Source organism: Coffea eugenioides, chromosome 6, assembly GCF_003713205.1.
Source record: "Coffea eugenioides isolate CCC68of chromosome 6, Ceug_1.0, whole genome shotgun sequence".
Taxonomy (NCBI): Eukaryota; Viridiplantae; Streptophyta; class Magnoliopsida; order Gentianales; family Rubiaceae; genus Coffea; species Coffea eugenioides.
Window position 1 is genome coordinate 24,288,817 of NC_040040.1, and position 23,822 is coordinate 24,312,638.

Here is a 23,822-nt window from a genome sequence, read left to right on the forward strand (position 1 = left end):
AAAAATTTAATTTAAATAGAGATGCAAATAGTTGGGAGGTGAGAAAAATAATTTTCTGGGTCATCACAAGTCCTCCATTAGCTCCCTTGATTTTCCTTGCAGATCCCAGAAAGAATATTCCTCATGGAAACGACCTAAACAGTGTAAATTGAGTAAAACTATAACAATAAAGGATCAAAATAGTAATACTTCCAAATGGATAATGTCCAAACTCCTAGAAAAAGTGGTCAATCTTTATTATACGGAAGTTCGTCAAAATAGTCCATCATATTTTTAATAAACACAGTTTCAGTCACTCACATTCAAAATCAATCAAAATAGTCTCTTAGATATTAAATAAAAATGCGCCCATTTGGTCTCAGAACTCACTTTTGATTAGTTTTCATGTCAAAAAGCGCACTGTGTCTTAGGTTCCCACAATTTCAATGGCAAAATGGGAACATTCATTTCACTTGAAAAAAAGAAAAAAAAAACAGATGACAATCGCATGATCACTTCTCTAGGAATCCTAATTCTTATCCACCAAACCCATAGTCATTGGAACAATCATTGTTTTGGTAATATTTTTAATAATGTGCAAAGAGCTGAGGAGGAGGTGTTTGTAGCTGAGAAACGTGTGGAGGGGAATATCTCGGTTGGTGCTCAGGAATCCTTACGAAGAGCCTAGGCGAAGTTTCATCAGAGCTTGCTAGTGGAAGAAAGCTTCTGGAAGCAAAAAGCAAGGGTTTGTTGGTTAGATTTAGGAGATAAAAATACTATGTTTTTTCATTTAATGGTAAAGAAGAGGAGATTACAATCGGTTATTCACCGAGTCCAAGATGAGAGAGGGAACTGGTTATGTTCTGAAGCTGATATAGGGCATGAAGCTGTCAGGTTTTTTCATTCTTTATTTTCAGCCGAGGCTACATCTTGTTGGGATTTATCTGCCATTATCCCAAAATTAATTCAGCCAGCTGATAATGCTAAGTTAGAACAAATTCCTATAATGGAGGAGGTGCGGCGGATGGTTTCTGATATGGATAGTGATAGTGCGGCAGGTCCTGATGGGTATACTGGAAAGTTTTTCACTTTTGCTTGGGATATAGTTGCTCAAGATTTGTATAAGGCTGTTGTTAGTTTTTTTTTTGTGGTGCTGAGTTGCCGAAAAATGTGCATCTATGCTACTGGTCTTAATTCCCAAGGTGAAGAATCCAAAGGATTTTTCTCAGTTTCGTCCAATTAGTTTATGCAATTTTATAAATAAGGTATTTTCGCGGCTCCTAGCTGATAGATTGTCTCAGTTGCTTCCTCAAATTATCTCTCCAAATCAAAGTGGATTTGTTCATGGGAGGTTAATTTCTGATAATTTCTTATTTGCTCAAGAAATTATTATGGGTATTGGTAAGAAGAATAGGGGAGGGAATGTTGCTCTCAAATTGGATATGACTAAAGCTTATGATAGGGTTTCTTGGATTTTTTTGATCAATGTGTTACGTGCTTTTGGGTTTGGCGAAAGGTGTATTGATATGGTTTGGCGTCTTATATCTAATCCATGGTTTTCTGTTTTGATTAATGGGATGCCGTTTGGTTTTTTCTCATCCTCTCGAGGTCTTCGTCAAGGGGATCCTTTGTCTCCTTCTTTGTTTATTGTAGGCGCAGAGGTTCTGTCACGGCTATTGAATCAACTTCTGCTGCATCCACGGTTTAATGGTTTCAAGGTTCCTCAAGGGTGTCCCCTAGTTAGTCATCTAGGGTATGCAGATGATATTCTTATTTTTTCTATTGCATCAATAGTATCCCTCAAGCTGTTAATGGAAACGCTAGAAAAGTATGAAAATGTTTCGGGGCAGAGGATAAATGCCTCAAAGAGTTGTTTCTTGGTTCACCCGCAACTATCCCAGAGTAGGAAGGCGTCAATTCAGAGCATAACGGGTTTTTCTCCAAAGAAATTTCCTACTCGCTATCTTGGTTGTCCTCTAATCGTGGGGAGACGTAAGAAGACCTACTTCTAGGATTTAGTGACGGCTGTGGCTGCTAGGATTACTTCTTGGGAAAATCGTTTGTTGTCGCCAGGAGGTAAGGTTATACTTATTAAAAATGTACTGTCCTCGATTCCATTGCATTTGCTGGCTATTGTATCACCTCCAAAATCTGTTTTTGCTACCCTTGAGCGTTTGTTTGCTAATTTCTTTTGGGGTTCAATTGAGGGTGGTTTAAAATACCATTGGATTCGTTGGAAGGATCTTTGTGCTCCAAAAGAGGAGGGTGGGCTTGGCTTTAGGTTGCTGGATGATGTTTTTCATGCCTTTTCCATTAAGTTATGGTAGAGGGTTCGACAAAATGCGTCTCTTTGGGCTAAGTTTATGATGGCCAAATATTGCTGCAATGCCTATCCAGGTATGGTTGTTTGCTCGGAAGGGGCCTCTTATACGTGGCATAGGATGTTACACGTGCGGGAAATTGCTAAACAACATATAACTTTCATTGTCTATTCTGGGAGCTCTAATTTATGGTTCGATAATTGGTTAGGTTCAGGACCTTTGGCTTTGCGGTTAGGCAGTGTTTCGGATCATAAGGTGTCTGATTTTTTAATTGATGGCGGGTGGAATTTTCGGTTAATGGGATTATGGGTCCCTCCATCTATTATCAACGAGATCCGACTGCTCTCTCTCCCTCAATTTGAGTACGGGGTGGAAGATTTGATGATTTGGGCTCCGTCTCAATCAGGAGTTGTCACACTAAGCTCAGCGTTTAACCTGGTGCGACCACATATGCAAAGGTCATTTATGTTTACAAAAATCTGGCATCCAAGACTTCCTCTAAAGGTGTCTATTTTTCTTCTTTGCTTGTTGCGAAATCGATTACCCCTGGATTTGACGATACGCAAACTTGGTATTTCTGGACCATCGAAGTGTTTTTGTTATGTCCAGGCAAATGTTGAGTGTTTGGATCATGTTTTTTGTAGTGGACAGGTAGCGGTATTTGTTTGGAATTTCTTTGGCTCTGCTTCAGGCGTGCTTAATTTAGGTGGTTCTGTTCGGGCATATATTGCTGGTTGGTGGTATAGCGCATGAAGGAATGGTTTCCTTGCATTTGTTCATTTTATTATACCTTCTTTGATTTGTTGGAATATTTGGAAGTCTAGAAATTTAGCCCGTTTCGAAGGGAAAATTCTTTCTCATGTTGCTATTTGTGAGTTTGTTTTTGAGGATGTGAAATATCTCTTCAGGTTGCAATTCCCTAGGCACCCGTTCATTTCCTCAACGTGGATGGAGTTTTATTCTGCGCTCTCTTCTCTTTATAAAACAGTTTCATTTAAGATTGTAAGGTGGTGTCGGCCACCTTTGGGTGTGTTTAAACTTAATACGGATGGCTGCTCAAGAGGTAACCCAGGGAGGGCAGGTGGTGGTGGGGTTTTGCGTGATGATGGAGGAAATTTCCTGCTCGCTTTCTCCTCGTTTTTTGGGAATGGAACCAGCATTCAAGCTGAGGCGCGCGCTCTTCTCTTTGGGGTTAAGTTGTGTCTTTCTTGTGATTATGTTAACTTACACATTGAAGTGGATTCTTTGGTACTTGTTCACATCCTAAAAAAGAGATCTAATTGTCCATGGAGTATTCTTACAGAGGTTAAGCACCTTCTAAAGTTTGTCTAATTTTCTTGAAATTTCTCATTGCTTTCGGGAAAGTAATCAAGTTGCTGATTGTTTATCAAACGTAGGGTGTGATCAGGGTTTCAATACAACGTACCTTCAGCTTTTGGACCTCCCTATTAGAGCTCGTGGGGCGTTTCGTTTAGATAGAATAGGCTTGCCTTCAATTAGGAAATGTAAGTGCAAATGATGTAAAGGGAATAGTATCCCCTTCTTTTCTAGCTTTTTCTTTACTTCCTGGAGTTATTCGGAGGTAAGGTCCATGTCCCCCCTCCTTTTTCATTTGCCTTGCAAATAAAAGAACAAAAAGTTAAATTTAAAAAAAAAAAAAAGAAAGCATAAAGGTCACTTGCAGGTTACTCTTTCATGTTTGATTATGAGGTTGGTGGATAAAAATTAGGATTCTCTATTCAATAGGTGGTCATATGATTGGCTTGTGCCTTGGTTTTTTTTTTTTTGGAAGAAAATAAATTGTGTTCCCATTTTGCCATCAAAATTGTGGGCACCTAAGAGGTGTGCACTTTTTGGCCAAAAAACTAATAAAAAATCAGCTCTGTGACCAAAAGGATGCATTTTTTTATATATATATTTAAGGGACTATTTTAGCTAATTCTAATTGTGATGGGCTAAAAAAATTATCGAAAATAGAAAGGACCAATTTGACAATTTTTCCTTTATTATAATATTATCTGCATGTGTAATATTAATGGGATCAGGGGCTTTACAAGTTTTATTTTCCACAAGTTTGCTCTTTGATGTAAGGTTTGGACATTGGTATAACAAAGGTTTAAATATTGTAATTGATTTGAAATATAGTGCAATAATATGTGAAATTACTAACTCATCCTGAAATCGAGTAAAGTACAACCCCAAATCCAAATCAGGGGCCTCTCTAGAACTAAACATGTAAATCTCATTTTTAAAAAATTGTTAAATTGCAAAGATTGAAATGCACAAGAAAGATGTAATCTCAAAGAATCGAAAGTATTTGAATAAGATCAGAATCCAAATCAAAGTGATCAACAACCAGAATCATGTGATCAAGAGTGCAGCTATTACTTAAGAAACACTTTATTCTTTATTAATTAGAAAAAACACTCAAATCTTTATCCACACGTGAATCACCAATTATATCTTTAATTATTTTCTGCAGGTATGAACTATGAGGTCAATTGGGTGTATCCATCATGTAAGAGGCAAATCAAAACTCAGAAGAAATGTAAGAATCTATATCCAGAAACCATTATTGCGCATAACATATTGTTTTATTTGGAAACAATACCCACCACATGCGAGCCAACTTAGAGCTCAGAAGAAATATGTGGTTGCTGCCGAGTCAATCTCAAGAAACCAATGCTGTACCTAAGACATTATTTTATTTTTAGCAGAAAACCTTAATTATAAAAGTAAGTAGACGGACAATCATAGAGTTCCAGTGTCGACGCATCCAACACTAGCTCACCAAATCAGCCATGTTTGGATTGCTTTTTTTACCAAAAACTTTTGTGAATTTTCGTGAGAATTTTTTTATTATGTATTCTAATTACCTTTTTACTTTACATACATCACATTTTAAGAAAAGTATTATAATATTTTTTTATATAAAAACTCTCAAAAATTATAATATACATCTTTAAAAAAAGTACTACAATATATTTTTCTATAATAACTTTTAAAAATTACAATCTATACCAACTCTTAGTCTCACTAAATATATAGTTGAAATTGAGAACGTAGTGATTTCATGTGACCTGGCCAAATTAAGATCCCATAAATTAATAGATACTTGTTTGGATAGTAAATTTTTGCCAAATTTTATTTACTTGTATCATCAATATATTTTTTAATTATTTTTTTATCTCACATGCATCACATCGAAAAGTATTATAGTATTTTTTTCAAAAAATATTCCAAATAATCTACTATCCAAACGCACTTTTTGGAGCCTTATTAATGATGTGAAGCCTCAACAAGGCAGTTGTACGTGTTTTTTTTTTTTTTTTGCATTAAAGTATACAGTTTTTTTTTTTTTTGTTGAAAGCATACATCTACTAGGTAAATTTGAATGTTTTTATTTGAATTGGTAACTTGAGGAAGTAAAATTTTGTCCTCAGTTATGATTTAGGATCTGTTTGATAACATAAAAAAGTGTTGAATCTGAATTTTTGTAGACATTCATATGTTTTGAGAGTTTGATAAATGAAAATCCATTTGCTGAACTTGTTAAGTGATGCTGAACTTATGTGTAATTTTTTCAGCACAAAAATCCTAACTGAATGCTTAATTCTGATAAGAATCAATAGAAATACTTCAATTACCTTATCTTATCTACCAAATCTACCCTTATTTGTTAATTATGTTCAAAATTTTATCTAATTAAACAATCTAATATTCTCTATCTAATGATTTTTTATTTCTTTTTTCTCCCTTTTGAATGATTTTCACATCTTCTCCATACTCCTCATATAATATATTTCATCTTTTATATTAATTTGATTTAAAAATAAATATTGTCATTTTCATACCAAACATTTTTAGCTAATTAAATCATAGGTTCTATTTCTTTTTTGGATGAAAAGACATAAGGGCAAATTTGTCAAATTTAATTTATTAAGCATTCAGTTATAAATGTTTATCAAACAGTATAAATAGTTTAACATTAAAATTCAGACATTCATATATTTCTTTTCAGTGCTTAAAATTCAGCAAATTAATTGTTTTAGTATTTAGATTTTAGAATTCAGACTTCAGAATTTAGATTCAGTTTTATCAAATGGAACCTTACTCTTAAAAATGTCATTATTGGTTCCGTTTATTCAGCACAATGGCATCAGAAAGACAGTTATTAATCTAAGAAACAATTATTAAATTGTAAAAATTGAAAGGCACAAGAAAGACATAATCTGAAATAATCAAAACTATTGCTAGAATCATGTGATCAAGAGGTGCAACTACCACGTAAGAAACACTGAATTCTTTATCAACTCATGAATCACCCAGTTGCATTATTGATTATCTGTCGGTACGAATTATGAAGTCAATTCGATGTATCCGTCACATAAGATGCAAATCAAAGCTCAGAAGAAATGTAAGAATCGATATCCAGAAACCAGTATTGTGCATAATAAATTGTCTTATACAGCAAGTTAACTTCTATCTAGTTCAAATCAGTTTGTATAATTTTTAATACATTTGGTGTAAATTTGTATGGTTTTGATATAAACATCAAATTAATTATAAAAAATGTGCCCCTTTAGTCCCAAAACTCACTTTCGATCAATTTTTAAGCCAAATAGTCCACCATCTCTCTAGTTCCCACAATTTCAACGGCAAAATTGAAACACAATTTGTTTCTCTTAAAAAAAAAATACATGACAATCACATAACCACTCCTCTAGGAAAGGAACCTTAATTATATCCACTAGATCCATAATCGAACAAGAAAGTGTAAAGGTCACCTGTAGTTTACTCTTTCTTCGATTATGAATTTGGTGGATAATAAGTTGGATTCCCTATTCAGGTGGTGGTCATCTGATTGTCATGTGCTTTTTTTGGAAGAAAATAAATTGTGTTCACATTTTGCTATTTAAATGGTGGGTACCTAAGAAAGGCACGCACTTTTTGGCTAGAAAACCGATCAAAAAATGAGCTCGCGGACTAAAAGGATGCTTTTCTTTTTTATATTTGATGGACTAAAAAAAGTTTTACCAAAAATTTAAGAAACCAATTTGGCAACTTTCTTTTATTATAATATAATCCGCATGTGTAATATTAATAGGATCAGGGGCTGATGGGGTCTCACAAGTTTGCCTTTTAGGGTCCGTTTGGTTGGATTGAGGAAAATATTTTCGATAGAAGTCATTTTCCTGGAAAATCACTTCCTTCCCCATATTTTTCCAGTGTTTGGTTATTTAGTGAAAATATTTTCCAAATTCCCTTTTTTCATTATTTTCCGGTGTTTGGTTTGTCAGTAAAATATTTTCTGATGTGTTTGTTGATATGTTGCAAATGTTTTCTATTTTCAAAACATTCAATTTATTACAAGTTATTTTTAGTTTCTATCCATTATAATCATATTATCATTTTTATAAAATATTTATTCATATTACACCATGAATTCTTAAATGGAATTATTAATGATACTAATTAATTGACTTTTTATCTTCCTTTTAAAAAATCATTAAGGGGAGAAGAGTCTCTTTTATGAAAATTTGAAAGTTTAATTGATGATCACTACCGAGATCCATCAATGAAAATTTAATATAATTATTAATTGACTGCATGCATATAATCGTTAATTAAGTGAACTGTGGCAACTAAAGGTAGTAAATTAAAGGTACATGATACCAGAAGTCGCTGCCACTATGTAGTTAGTACCTCATGAAAACTAATCAAAGTTGACCGAACTCAAAGTAACACTACTCTGTTTTCTTGATATATGGAAACCAGAGTTCTTAACTCTTCAAAATATTATTCAAGTTTGGAATTGCTAGGGGCCAAGAAAAGATAATTATAAGTGTTTTGATATCCCAGAGAGAGAGAGAGAGAGGGGGGGAAGCTGGGTGGTGGAGTGGGTCTTCAATTGTCTCAATGGGAGGTGGAGTGAGGCCGCGATTTTCCATCTTTCGGTGAAAGCTGTGTGAAAGGAAAATAACTTCAGAATGATAGACAAGGAAGTTATTTTCCTTCTCTAGGTGTAAGTTCTTTTCCATTGGAAATCATTTTCCCAAATTAATTAACAACCAAACATTGGAAAATGTGGAAAATGTTTTCCAGAAAACATTTTCGCCCAAACAAACAGACCCTTAATGTAATTGAGTTGGAAAATAGTGTGACAAAAGTTGAAATATGATGTGGTTGAATTAAAAAATGATGTAATAACATATGAAATTATAAATACCCAAAATCAAGAAGAAATACAACTTGTCAGGTCTCAAATCCAGATCATGGGGCCTCTCTAGAACTAAATATGTAAATCCAATCTAAGAAACAATGGTGTAATAAAATATGAAATTATTAAATACCCAAAACCGAGTAGAAATACAACTTGTCAGGCCTTGAGTCTAGATCAGGGGCCTCTCCAGAACTAAACATGTAAATCCAATCTCAAAAATAATTATTAAATTGCAAAGATTGAAAGACACAAGAAAGACACAATCTAAAATAATCAAAATCCAATTTAAGAAACAATTATTAAATTGCAAAGATTGAAGTGCACAAGAAAGACATAATCTGAAAGAATAAAAAATATTTAAATAAGATTGGAATCCAAATCAAAGAGATCGATAATCAGAATCATGTGATCAAGAGGTGCCGCCACTGCATAAGAAAAACTCTATCCTTCATCAATTAGGAAACACTCAATACGATTATATTTTTCTATAAAACTTCCCAAAAATTACAATCTAAACCGGACGAATTTCAGTATGTCTATTATACGTGGTATTGATTATTCCAAGTATTGAATAATCAATACTTTCTTTTCTAATTTACATTTTTAATAAAATTTAGAGGTGACATCCCTCCCCCATGTATGGGGTTTGCCATTATTCAAAAAAAAAAAAAAAAGAGACTATTCCAAGTATGGAAAAAGAAAGACATCTTTCACTTAGATATCAAATTGTTAGAATTAAACTTTTTATTGGATGTCTCTTTTGGAAACTGCAGTGTACCATCCGTGGCCGTGGGTACGCCTCTTTTCATTTATCTTGGCATCTTAATTTTTCTACATTTTTATTTGGTTTTCTCATCTCCAGCCGTTGGAGACTAAATTTTGACTTTTCTCAAAGTTATACTTGCTTCAGGCACTAAGAGACTTGTCAAGAATGAGACATGCAAATTTAAGCATTTAATTAAGAGAGTTCAACTTAGACTAATTTGCTTTTCTTAAAAGAAAAGTAAAAAAACTTGGATTAATATGCAACTAAAAGTTCCACCTCAGGTTTGACAACTCGACTGGAATTTTTTCTTTTTATTTCAATTTTAGGTGGACCAAGTCTGCTAGTTCTCGGTATAACATGTATTACAAGTTGAGTCAAAGCGCTCAGTTGTGGTCCCAGCCCCCAAAAAAAAAAAAAAGAAGAAATAGTAAATTTTTATGCTTTTGACTGCAACCAAGTATTCGCCAGAAGGTCTAATGACAGGTATACAGCGAATGGGTTTAATCAAGCATTTTTGAACATACTAGAGACTAGACCAACTATTAGTTTTTCTCTTTTTTTTTTTCATTTTAAACTTTTTGACCAATGACCAGTTTTTTTTTTTTTTTTAGTTCTTTCTTTTGTCCTTAAAAGTGATGGAAAATAGGGCTCCTCTTACTCTCCTATTACCTGAGAACTTAAAAACTACTTACAAATTTATGGGTGAAATGACATCAGTTTTGATATTCGAAACTCCAATGTCAAATATCAAGATCTTGTGCAACGCATTTGCACAATATAGTAGATCTTCCAAAGAAAAAAAAAAAGAAAATTCTAATGGTAAATCTCAAAATCAGAAAGATTCTCACGTTTTGAGGAACAATACAAGTACAAATTAGCTTTGAGAAAAAAAACAAGGAACTATCGACTGTGGAGAGATATTTATGCATGCACATTAAGCATCACTGGAACTGAACTACTGAGGCTTCTGGCACGTAAGAATGCAATACTTAAGCAGACCATTTTTGAATGTGTCGAACACTGACGGCATCATCAGAAACTTGATGCTCATTTGCCTCCATCCTATTAATTAAATTGAGAAAAGATGGAGAAATGGTTAAGAATTATAGCATACAATTACAAGGTAGATAATGGTAATGAATTGGCTATATATGCCAGTGAAATACACAATGCTTACCAACATGTCTAACATACGACATGATTCCCTTCCATGACAACGTTATCTTCCTCATTTCTGCATAATGTGGAGCAACGTGTGGAGACCAGTCTGCATACTTGATCTCCTAATTAACAACAGGAGGCTTAGATAATCGGGAAAAGGAAAACTTTGTGATGAAGAAAAATAATGATTCTGGTCGAATAAATGAGCCGCAAAAAGTAAACGCAATTGAATACCTGAAAAGAGCATGACTTGAATAAATTCATATAATCAGCAGCAGAAATCCACTTAACACGACTTCCGCTCACCACTTGGGTCAGTAACTTTTTCTCATCCGGATGCAAATCTTGTTCAAGGGGCGAAAGATCCCTATGACACCAAGTAACTAAAATGATAGTAGCACCAGGGGCAGCCACCCGATTCAACTCATGAACAAACTTCATCAAGAAGAAAATAGCATCAGCAGAATTTTACATTATTGACATTTATGTGATACCTACGTTCAACAAGTAGGGTAGATAATCATTTTTAAAGAATGATAAAAACAAAAAAAAAATAAAGAGAAATAGTAATTGTAAAGGAAGCTGCGACAAGAAATATAACCTTTGTTTTGTCTCTTATGTGATCTGCACATTCAATGCACCAAATTAAATCGAATGAACCATCTTCAAATGGCTGATTCAATGCATCTGCCACTTCAAAGGAAACCTGCTATGTACGTTTTAGCAGCTGTTAGGAAAAGAAAGCAGCACTACTATATATCTGCATAATGATTTTGCATCTTTTTCTTTCTTACTTCTCTTTCTAGCATTGTGGTGGCTTTTACTTGGAATTTGGAGTAAAGTTCCGAGTCATTCTACAAAGTTTATTTGAAATGTGACTTGATCTGAATTTAAAACTTGGCATAATCAATAATATATTGTTAATCTTCTCTGTACTGACATGCATAATAATTAATTTGAATTTGAATTTCAAATTTATGTGTTGCACGTGTGGGAAACATCTAAATCTAATAATGTATAAATTATTAGTTAGTGCATAGAAGATTAATTCTATATACATACACACATATATGTATATATATATATATATGCATGTATATGTGCATGTGTGTGCATGTTGTGTGTATGTATGTATATGTATATGTACATGTATATATGTATGTATGTATGTATGTATGTATATACACACATGCACATATAATATATGTATATGTATGTATGTATGTATATGTATATATGTATATGTATACACATACGCACATATATATGTATATGTAATGTATGCATATATGTATGTATGTATGTAATGTATGTATATATGTATGTATATATATACACACATGCACATATAATATATGTATATGTATGTATGTATGTATATGTATACACACACGCACATATATATATGTAAATGTATGTATGTATATAATGTATGTATATATGTATGTATATATGTACACACATGCACATATAATGTATGTATATATATGTATGTATGTATATATGTAATGTATATATATATGTATGTATGTATATGTATACACACACGCACATATAATGTATATGTATGTATATGTACACACATACATATGTATGCATAGTAGTAGTATGCACCCTGTCATCATTCCTTAAGAAATGGAAGAATGAAAATTTTTACTCATTGTGCACTTGCATAAAAAGAGTGAGCGGCAAGGGTGATTCAACAATTGATAACTGCCAAAGACTGATGCAAATGGAGTTCCCGAAAAGTCAACAAAACCAACAAATACAAAAGCCATCAAAGTTGCTGAAAATTACTTGATAATCACTTGACAAAGAATTACTACTCATAACCCAACTCCCGCTTTTATATATTTTTAGGCGTACGTGTGTATATGTGCATATGTGTACACACACACACATATATATATATATATATATATGTATATGTATGTATGTATGTATACATGTATGCACATACGTGTGTATCCAAATCCAAGAGTTATCATCATTACCTAAGATTACTGATAATACATATTTGAATTCAATTCTATCATGAGATAATTTTATCCGCTAAAATTTAGGAATTAAAAATTTTGCATTTTTAGTGTATAAAAAGTAAAGGTCAGGATGGGTAATCAAAACAAAACTATCACAAATTAGGATTCTTGAAACTTTGGAGTATCAGTTTCGCTTTCTTGAACCAAAAGTGGGGAGGCTTTGGGAGCATTCACGAGCTAGCCTCAGGAATGCTGAAACTTTTCTTTTTTTCTTCCACGCTTTGAAATTGTTTGTTGTTGTTGTTGAAATATTTTTGCTTTAACTTTCCTCAGAACAGTTTGTTTAGTTCATATGTAACTTCATTCATTGTCTATTATCTTTCTCATAGAAATAAACAGGTAATATAAACATGTGCATGTGCATGGGTTAGCATCTAGTATTCTATGAAAATGCATCTCTTGCTTTATATGGTTTAAAAGATTGGGGAAAATCATTAGTCTAACTTGTGACTAATGATAATGATTCAAACTATTCGCTAAGAACGTTAATTGTAGTAGCTTTTTTAACAAAATCTACTGCAAAATGTTCACAACAAGGCCTACATGATATCCAAAAGTCGATACAAGGATCTTTTATACTCAAAATCTAAGACGTGTGTCCTTTACATGAAATAATCATCTACTATCAGTTTCACAATATTTTTTCAAAACCATAGTAGTAGTAGTATGCACTCTGTCATCATTCCTTAAGAAATGGAAGAATGAAAATTTTCACTCATTGTGCACTTGCATAAAAAGAGTGAGCGGTCAGGGTGATTTAACAATTGATAACTTCTTGCAACTCGTTCAAAATTGTGACACGGAGAGTTCATACAAACCTGGCTTTCTAATCCTTGGGCAGCAGTTAGAACACGAGCTCTTTCAGCCTCAAAAGGGCTAAGGGTGATGCCTTTACATTGAGAACCATATTTACTTGCTAGGTACCTGGTGCTGCCACCAATACCGCATCCAACATCAAGTATGTTTCTTGGTTTCTTAGATGGATCCTCTGCATATTATTTCATGATAAATACTGCCGGTTGGTTGACTATTAAATGACCAAGTTGGAGAGGAGAAAAACTAGAAATTATGAGGAGGATGTTTCACGAGGAAAGAAAATAGACACATTGAAAAGCAATCAAACCATTTCTTTTTTCAATGCGTGCATGACCTAAACCCAGAGTACCAATTACAGAAATTGCATATGATTGCCCAGAAAAATCAAATTCTATGCTTAATGTATATTCACATTGCATCAGGCTTGTCCAAATTATAGAACTAATCCTGTAATTTGACCAATTTGTAATCTAACCTTTTGAATAGGCAAATACCCCTAAATCCATTGCAAATGTAGCCAAAGAAAAACTAAAGCTACTAAAATGAGAAAGAAAAGTAAAGACCAAAAGAAAAAAGAAAAAGAAAATGCTGCTTCTGTTTTTATCCTTCCCCAATTGATTATCCCCATTTACATGTGCATGTACTATTGGGTGTAGAATTTGGTACTTCAATTCAAAGTAAGGGATTTAAAATTCCTCTTTAGATTATTATTCAGAGGTTTAAACCCTACACCCACACCTTATAGTTAAAAAATTCAAAAAGTGTGGCAGAACACCTCTTTGGTTTAGATGAACTTGCTTGCTCTCTAACCCCTTATACAACCTAGTTGGATTTCTCCATTGTAGGGTAGGATAGTATAGATGCCGCTGATTGATAAAAAAAAAAAAAATTGAAATGGTGTTTTTTGGTCATGAACTGAAAGTTTTATTTTCTTTCCTATATGTGAAGAAGTATTTAACTTGAAAGGAAATAATAGAAGTAAAGTGAGGGCTGCGTTTAATTGCCAATATTGTATTTAAAGTGAGGGCCGGGTATTTGACAAATGTTTTGCTACTGGGGGATTCGACTGTAATCTGATCAAATCACAAGGCAAACTTTTTAATTAGGTCAAATCTTAGGAAATATGATTTAAATTGACCCAATTTTGAGTGATACCAATAAAATTATGTGTTGATTTTTCGAAGGTAAGCAATATTGTGTTGTTAAAAACAAGATGCATGACTAGCGCAATTGGCAGAGAAATGATATTCCATCTTAGATAATTCTTTAATATTAGGTGCCTGTTTAAGATTAGAATAAATTTCATACACATTATAAGTATATATATTGGAGATAATGTATATCGTTGTAACTGAGTTTGTTATCAGTTTGAATTGGTAAATAGATATCCTTAGATATCCTTATCAGTGAGGCTTTATCCTTAGCTGTATTTGTATTCAAATAAGATCAGTAGCTATCAGTAGCGAGATTGAAGGTTTGGGCTATATGTATATATCCATTGACGGATGCCTAATGAAAAATATCTTCTTCCTCCGAAATCTTTTTCAATATATATTGCCAAATTCAAATTTTACACATGTATTATATATTTAATGGTGATAGTATATCCACTGACGGTATTTATAAGATCAATCCTTAAGATTATGACGACTTATTGAGACGTATTTCACATAGCAGACATCCTGACAAGAGCACTTATTTAGTGTTCAATTATATCATTTGGGGGCAAAGTTACATAAGTGCCTTTTCTATTAGAAATATTTTATCAATTTATTTAGTTCAAAGTTCATGATAAAATGGTCAAATTTTATTTTTATGATTTTTTTGAAATACAAAAGTTATTTCAAAAACACTAATTTTGAGCTCGTATTAAAAGTGCTTTGAGATCAAAAGCTTTGCCCCTACACTTGCAGGTTCCGAAACAATTTAAAATTGCTTCTATTGCCCAAAATATTTGTTTAGCAAAAGCATCACATTCCCCAACACTCTTTTAAGTTCTTGAACGATTCGGTAAAGGTTGACTTAAAGAATGGAAAATTCTATCCAAAGTTTCAGTGCCTTGGCTCTAAGTAACTCCGATACAGGGATGTCAACCGGGTCAAAATCGGTACATTCAGACCCAAATCCGACATGTAATAAACTAGTTTAGATCCGGATTCAGATTTTGACGGGGACCAAAAAGACCAATATATATAGTTTCGGATTCGAATTTTATCAGATCCAGATTTGAGTCGGATATATCCAAATTTTACAATTAATTAAAATTAATAATTTTTAATTAATTTTAAAGTTTTATTTTTATATAAACTTTAGCAACACAATATTAACAATACAATAAGATTAGTTCTAACAATTGTTTGATTTATCAAAAATATTTTTAAAAAAATAATAAGTAGGTTAGTAACAAATTTTTAATGAACATGTATTTTTTATTTATTAAACCATGTATACTAATTAGATTCACGTCCAAAACGGGTCGGAGCCTATACAAATTGATAGCCGGGGTAGATGACTCAACGAAGTCACAATCGAAATTAATTGGAACAGAATCTGCACCCCACTAAAAAAGCTTAGCTCTGCAGCAAAATACAGTTTTGTTTCATAACTACAGCATTTGTACTTAGAGAAGAAAACTCCAGACAAACTGCGAATGCATATCTTAAAAGAGGTGCGCTGAATATACCTGATACAGAGGCAAAACGGAGGGCCGCCTCGATCATGCGAGTCTGAGCAGAATGGACATCAGAACCAGGGATAATGGAGCTAGAGTCATAGAAGCCAACATGAAAGTGATCCCCAACTAGATCCTCTACTATTTTAGATTGGACGTCATATGCCATCGCAATTGCCTTGTTCATCTTCTCTGTCTCCACCTTTTCCTCTGTATCCATCTTCTCCCCTTCCATTATTGTTGGTTGTACCGCACAATCCTGTTAACCTTACTCAAGTTTTAGTGCCAAACTAATGGAGGACAGAAAGAAAGATCGTTTTTTTTTTCAGGGTCACATAATATGCAGGTACTAATTCTTTCCTGCTAGACAGCAAGTGTTACTCTGGGAATACTTTTGAAAGAGTCTTAGATATGGAATACTAAAGAGTATTTCTGCGGGGGAGAAATTTTCATTTCTGGGCACAATTCCCTAATAGAAAAGAACAATAAAATTTGCATTAGTATGACATTAGCAAATGGGCAGACGCAACCTTCACTTTTTTATTCCAGATCTAAGCAAAAGAGAAATCCCATATATTAGCATGCAAACAGCTGCTGGATTTTTCCAATAACGAAGAAAAACAAACGTCTGAAACTGATAGCCCCTAAAATTTTTACAACAAAAAAAAAATCAATTAATGAAGTGGACCACAGAAATTGAGAGCCAGGTATATAATACTAATTACCTAGCTAGCAAAGAACAAAAGCTTCAACGTGTCCTGAGAAGCAAAGCAGCACGCAAGACAACTTGTGAGAAGAACGAGAGAGAGGGAGAGGGAGCAATGTGGCACTGAGTGTATCGGCTTTCTTCGACTATAAAGGTACTAGCATGATAAAATCTGCTTGTAAATGTGTTCCAATGTGTAGGGATATTTATGTAAAACTGCTTTGAGGTTTATAACAATTTCATTTTGCTCCATTCAAGTTTCTGAAAAGTTACAATGATCTCCTTTATTTGGACGTCTACATAATAAATGTCGTTCATATTAAATAAAATTTAATGTCAATGTACAGGAAGGAATTTACTTCCAAAGTTAACCTTGCTCTGATTTTTGAAGACTTTTTTTTTTCAACTACTTAATAAGTCGAACTCGTGATCTTTTGATTACAAGTAAGGTGTCTTATTGATTAATATACACTTATTTATCATACTCTCAAGAGTATGCAACCTCTCTTTTTTTTTTTATATCCAATTACCATTCTCTTTTCCTAACTATATAATTAGAAAAATATGTGCTGAAGGTAAGCTAAAAGGAAAATTAAGGAGGAGCAAAATTTGTCATGTTACATGCCTAGGTGATTCACGCAATTCCTCCATTAGCTTCCTTCATTTGCCTTGCAAAGTCCTAGATTGATTATTTCTCATGCAAAATAGTTAACTAGGAATAAATATTAAGTAAAACAATAAACATGAGGGACCAATATAGTGAACTCCGCAATGGATAATGCCCAATGCACATAAGAAAAGGTGGTTACTTAGAAGTTTATATGTTAATCACAACTCAATTATGTTGATCCGTCCAAATTCATCCATTAATAAGTAGATTTGGATATGCAATGAATTTTGAATGTTTTCCAAAGGAGACTCAGTTGAACTCATTTAATTAGTGCATAATAGATAGGCTCACATTGCCCATTTATACCCATTTAAAAATAATGATATAGTTAAACTAAATTTTGGTGAATGTTCAATAGATAAATTTGAATTTCTTACCCACCTAATAATAATAAAATGTCATATTTCTTATTAACAACATCTAAAAAAAGGAACATAACATTCTAAAAAAACAAGTAAAATTTTAAACAGGTCATAAATGTGTAATTGAATATACCAATACCCATTTATTAAATTAATGGACATAAATGGATGGATTGATTTTGACCCATTTATTAAATAGGTATAAATGGATTGATCTAATTATAACCATTATCCATTTATGACTCGTATAAACCAATCCCAATCACATTTTGACACCTCTAACTTTTAGTATGATAAGCTTTGCATGTGTAGTATCATTGTATTAATGATACCATTAGGGGTGGGCAAAAGTATCCACTAATCCGAAAACCCATCATATCCGATCTGATCCGATCCGAAAATTAGGATATCTGATTTTTGTTATTTAATCGGGTCAAAAGAGGGTCGGGTATCCGCTAAGATGCGGGGCGGGTTAGAGTCACATAATTAAAAACCCGCGGGTACCCGATCCGTCCCGCATATATATGTTTTTTATTTTTATTTTTATACACACACTATAAAATAATAAGTTAGAACTAAATAAATAATTTTATTGAACAAATTGCATTACAAATATGAGAGACTATAGTTTATTTACAAGATTCATTTGTAAAGGTCATGATCTTATATTTTATAGAAAAAAGTTTAATTAATGTGGAACATATATATTAAAATTTGTGCAACTTATTTCAAACTTTTATTGATTTTGAATTCTTTTAATTTTTTTCCTTTATCTTATATTCTCTTCATATGCTTGTTTCTTGGCGCTAAACCTTTTTTAGAAAAAAACATTATTAAATCTTAGATGAATGTGTAAAATATAAAATTAAATTGGTATAAATCATTTTTTTAAAAAAAAATTAAATGATAATCGGGGCAGGGCGGGTACCCGCTGATCCGACCCTATCTCAGCAGGTACCCGTTATAGGGTACCCATTGATATGCGGGGCGGGTAAGGGTCAGAAAATGGCTGACCTGCAAGGTGCGGGTCGGGTCAGCCAAATGGTGAATGAGACGGGTACCCGACCCACGCCCACCCCTAGATACCATCCAGAACTAAACATGTAAATCCAATCTAAGAAAGAATTATTAAATTGTAAAGATTGAAATGCACAAGACAGACATAATGTAACAAAATCAAAACTATTTGAATAAGATCGGAATCCAAATAAAAGAGATCAACAACTAGAATCATGTAATCAAGAGGTATAACTACCACTTAACACAGTTTTTTATCATCTCGTCAGTCACGCAGTTATATTTTTTTATTATTTTCTATTCGTACGAAGTTCGAAGTTAATTGAATGTATCCACCACAAAAATGCAAATCAGAGCTCAGAAGAAATGTAAGAATCGACATCCAAGAAACCATTATTGTGTGAGATTGAGGATAAGATGGATATTTCAGATTTGATGAGGTCTTGATTGGCCCGACCATGTGAAATCATTTGTTCTGATTAGGGGTACATTTGAGTGGAGTCGAACTCGAGTAGTGCGCTACTCGAGCTCGAGTTCAAACTCAACTTTGGTTTACTGAATTCGAATTCGAACTCGAACTCAAGTTTAATTAAATCTAATCAAGTTAAGTGGAACTCAATCGAGTCTATTCGAGTATAATCGAGTTTAATTGAGTCTATTCGAATCTAATCAACCTCCCGTAATAAAATTTAATATTTTGCATATAATTTTAAATAAAAGATATTATTGATATTTTACAATAATAAATATAAAAATTAAAATATATATTATAAAAAAACTTAATTAGAGTCGCCGACATCCAGAAATCATAATCGTGCATAACAAATTGTTTTACACAGAAACAGGGCCAGCCAACTCAGAGCTTAGAAGAAATAAACGGTTGTTGAGGAATCAATGCCAAGAAGCCATCGTTATAAAAATTAAGCAGACGGACAACCATAGAGTTAATAAATTAAAGTTTTCCAATGAGTACAAATATAAGTCCCACGCTAGCTGTCCTAATCTTGTATCAGGAAATATAAAGCTTTTTTTTTTAAAAAAAAAAGCTGGAAATATAAAGTTGAAAAACAGAACGTGGTGTTTTCACGCGACCAGGACAAATTAAGACCTTATCAAATCCGTTGGTATTACTAAATATATAATAAAGTGCTGTATCTTGTTGCACTCTATCCAAAGCTAGGTCTTTTGGAGCCTAAATAGTTATATGAGACCTCAGCAAGGCAGTAACACTAAGTATACAATTTTTGGTTTGAAAGCGTACAGTTACTATCCGTGGTATACTGATTCTTTCAGGAAGGAGAAGAGGGGGGAGGCGGGGTTACTGCAGATACCACTATAACATATGAATTTGACGTCAATGTTATTATATTTTAAAGGATAATTTATTTATGCATTGTTAGTGGAAAGATTCTGTTACATAAGCAGATAGATCATCTCACATAATATGAATTCAAAATTTAAATTCAAATCATACATATATGACATATATTTAAAAGTACTACTGTAAAAAAAATTACTACACTGTCAGTGCATAAAAAGTTAATCTTATCTAATTTATACCCATTTTGAAATGTGATTGAATGGAGACTCAATTCAACCCATTTAATTGGTGCATAATATATAGGCTTGCATTATCCATTTATACCCATTTAAAAATAATTGAATATTTAAACTAAATTTTGGTGAATGTTCAACAGATAAATTTGAATTTCTTATTAACCTAATAATAATAAATGTCATTATTTCATATTAAACAACATCTGAAAAAATAGATCAAGAAAATTTTAAACGGGTCATAGATGTGTAATTGAGTAATACTCATACCCATCTATTGAATTAATAGATATAAATGGATCGATCAATTCTGACCCATTTATTAAATAAGTATAAACAAATTGATCTAATTATATCCATTATCTATTTGTGACTCAAACAAATCAGTCCAAATCACATTTTGACACCTCTAATAGAATCAAAACTATTCTAATAAGATGGTATCCAAGTCAAAGAGATCTACAATCAGAATCATGCAATCAAGAGGTACAACTGCCACTTAACACACTCAGTCCACCGTCAACTCGGGAATCACGCAGTTATATTTTTTATTATTTTCTATTGGTACAAAGTTCGAAGTCAATTGGATGTATCCACCACAAACAGGCAAATCAGAGCTCATACGTCTTGATTTGGCCCGATCAGGCTAATACTTTAGATTATTGCTGTACAAAACAAACAATTATTGATTTGACCAGAGGTGGTTCTAAAAACTATAATTGAAGTATCCTTTCTTTATATCGGTTTTTTGATATTTATGTATTTTTAATGATGTAATTTTTGTTATTAATACAGATTTTAATGAAATTATTATATTTTATCAAAAAAAAAAACTGTACCTGTCGTGATCACAAAATTAGTAATTAGTGAATACAAATTCACATATTAAACATGTACTTTTAGCATATGCTTGCAAGTTAAGGTTATATACTCAAATACTCAATAATTCAAATAGGGAGGAGGGATGAGTTGAGTGGTGGGGGAAAGGGAGTATAAGCGAAAGGTAAAAAAATGTAAAAAAAAACTCAATAATTCAAATATAAATGACGAATTAATTATGTTTAATACTCTCTCCGTCCCACTTAGATAGTCCTAATTTTTTTTCACACAGTTTAAGAAAAAGTAGTTAACTTTGTTGGAACAATCAATTTAGTTAGCTATTTTTCTAAAATACCCTCACATTAATTAGAGTACAACTTTATGGGAACTTGAAATCATATTCTTTTGTTGGAGTTTCATTAAAAAAATTGTGGGAATATGGATGGTTTTGAAAATTTTCACTCATGGTTTGTAGCCAATGATGACATATAGTTTGTTTCCCTCCTCATATAAATAAGTTTGGAAAATCTAAATGCATTAAATGTTGTAAGTTTATAATAATAACAACTTACATTGAATAAAGGTATTTTAGAAAAAATAAAATAAAATTACATTATTCAATTGAAAAATGGATTACAATCTGGGACAGAAGAAAAAGGAAAACAAGACTATCAAAGTGGAACGGAGGAAGTATTTAGTACTATATTTATATTTATTATCTAATTTCAACCTGCAAATTTCTCTTGTTTTTTGTTCTTTCAGCAATTATTGATGCATAGTTATTTGCCGGGTCACTTTTTTCTAATCATCTACGCCTGGCTGGTGTAATTAATTGTACATTTCCATTGTGCTCATTAATTAATTCAACTACCGCTACGGTACTTCTTTAATGTTGGAGCTCCACCGACAATGACACACTAACGCATTCTGTGTAAGTACAATAATTCAGTCCAGAACGGACTGGTCCCAAAATTCCGTTAAAGGACAAGAATGGTCCTGTCAATCAACGTTGCTACTGGAAGAAGAAAAAGAATCCAATCTAGCGTGAAGATCTGCGGGGCTCAATACCTTTACTCGAAGATTGTGCAACCCCAGAAATCCAGAAAGTTCTGACTTATGATTTTCAATTAAATATGGTACCATTATCGTGTGACATGAGGATAAGATTTGAATAGGTGTCGATCCGGTGAGTGGGGATGAGATTTCCCTCTGTCGCCTCTGATCAGAAGAAAAATGCATGAATCCATATGCAGAAACCATTATTGTGCATAACAAATTGTTTTATACAGAAATAGTACCAGCCGACTCAGAGCTTAGAAGAAACAAACGGTTGTTGAGGAATCAATGCCAAGAAGCCATCGTTATAAAAATTAAGCAGGCGGACAACCATGAGTGAATTATGCAAACATGAGTCAGTTGGAGAGGTTCATCAAGGGCATGGGTTGAAAAGTGAGAAGCTAGGGCCGCTGTTTACAAAGGGTTTTCATAGAACTCTCCTTGCCATGCTGAGTCAGTAGGCATAGTATTGGAACTCCCCCCTGTCAGACCAATTATTGATGAATTTTTTTTACATAAGAAATTATATTTTTTAATTATTTTTTTACTTCACATACATCAAAATATTATAATATATTAATTTATAAAAACTTCTAAAATAGCAATCAAAAATAGGACTTGCAAATGATTGTTTTTAATTTTTTTATTTAGTATAATTGAGAGAGTTTGAATTCGAGACTTTTCACTTGTACACCTATCTTCAAACTCCCTTACCCAGTCCTCGATTTTCATCTACTGAAAGGTAACAACTTGGCACATTTTGTTCAGGCAACAATGAAGTTTCATGTTCTTCGGTTCTTCTTCATTCTTGGTTTGGCGGAAGTTCGCAAACCACAGGATACTGCCACGGACCACCTTTAAAAACTTTGTATCTCAAAATATCTCAGTTTAGCACAAATCTATGGAAACAACACAAATGGCCTAAAATTGATCTAAACACAAATCCGTTGCTAAGACTTTCTAAATAATTATGCAAAAAATAGTGAATAAACCTTCTTGATGTACCTTTTTTTTTTCTTTTGTTGAAAAACATTCTTGATGTAACTGCAGAGTGCATCCTTGACAAATAAAAAGGAAAAGGAATCAATCTTATAATTAAGCATGAAGAAATAGGACTTACGTGAAGATTATGATACGATTTCATATGGAAAATATTATGATAGATTGATAAAATTAAAAAAAAAATCTTGCAAAAAAAATGAACAAAATTTCTTCATGTATTATTTTATTCTTTTGTTGGAGAACATTCTTCATGTACCTGCAAATTGCATCTTTGACAAATAGTAAGGAAAAGCGATAAAACTTATAAATAAGCATAAAAAATACGATTTACATGATTAGATGGTTTTGTATTTAAAATTTGACATTAAAAAGATTATAATCGATTCATAAAAGGATGAGAGAGCAAGGATGAGGGAGGAATTAGTTAACAACAGTTTGTCCACAATGGAAAAAAACAAAGATGCAAGGCTATTAGAGGAGAGATATAAGAGAGATAGCGCGTGATCAATGTGAGAGCGAGTAAAATAAACTCGCTTGTTTACTTAGTCAAGTAGAATAGAGAATAGGAAAATGGATAAGTACGAAAATATAACTTTATTATATATTTCCAACCTGCCAATTTCTCTTGTTTCAGCATTTGTTGATGCATAGTTTTTTGCC

The 23,822-nt window shown here is 32.8% G+C and overlaps 1 protein-coding gene across 2 annotated transcripts; it reads right to left on the reverse strand.

The window, feature by feature from the left end:
• Nucleotides 1-9,962: 9,962 nt before the first annotated feature.
• Nucleotides 9,963-16,830, reverse strand: LOC113775736 (probable tocopherol O-methyltransferase, chloroplastic). 2 transcript variants are annotated; one of them, XM_027320729.1, is made up of 7 exons: nt 16,702-16,830; nt 15,989-16,445; nt 13,308-13,477; nt 11,052-11,156; nt 10,685-10,885; nt 10,467-10,572; nt 9,963-10,351 (listed from the first exon to the last, which is right to left on the reverse strand). In XM_027320729.1, exons 2-7 carry the CDS (start codon nt 16,209-16,211, stop codon nt 10,245-10,247), a joined length of 912 nt encoding a protein of 303 aa, XP_027176530.1. In that variant the 5' UTR covers nt 16,212-16,445; nt 16,702-16,830; the 3' UTR covers nt 9,963-10,244. The 2 variants fall into 2 exon arrangements, with proteins under 2 accessions (XP_027176530.1, XP_027176531.1); XM_027320730.1 differs by having other exon boundaries at nt 15,989-16,235; nt 16,702-16,829.
• Between the last annotated feature and the right edge of the window lie 6,992 nt (nt 16,831-23,822).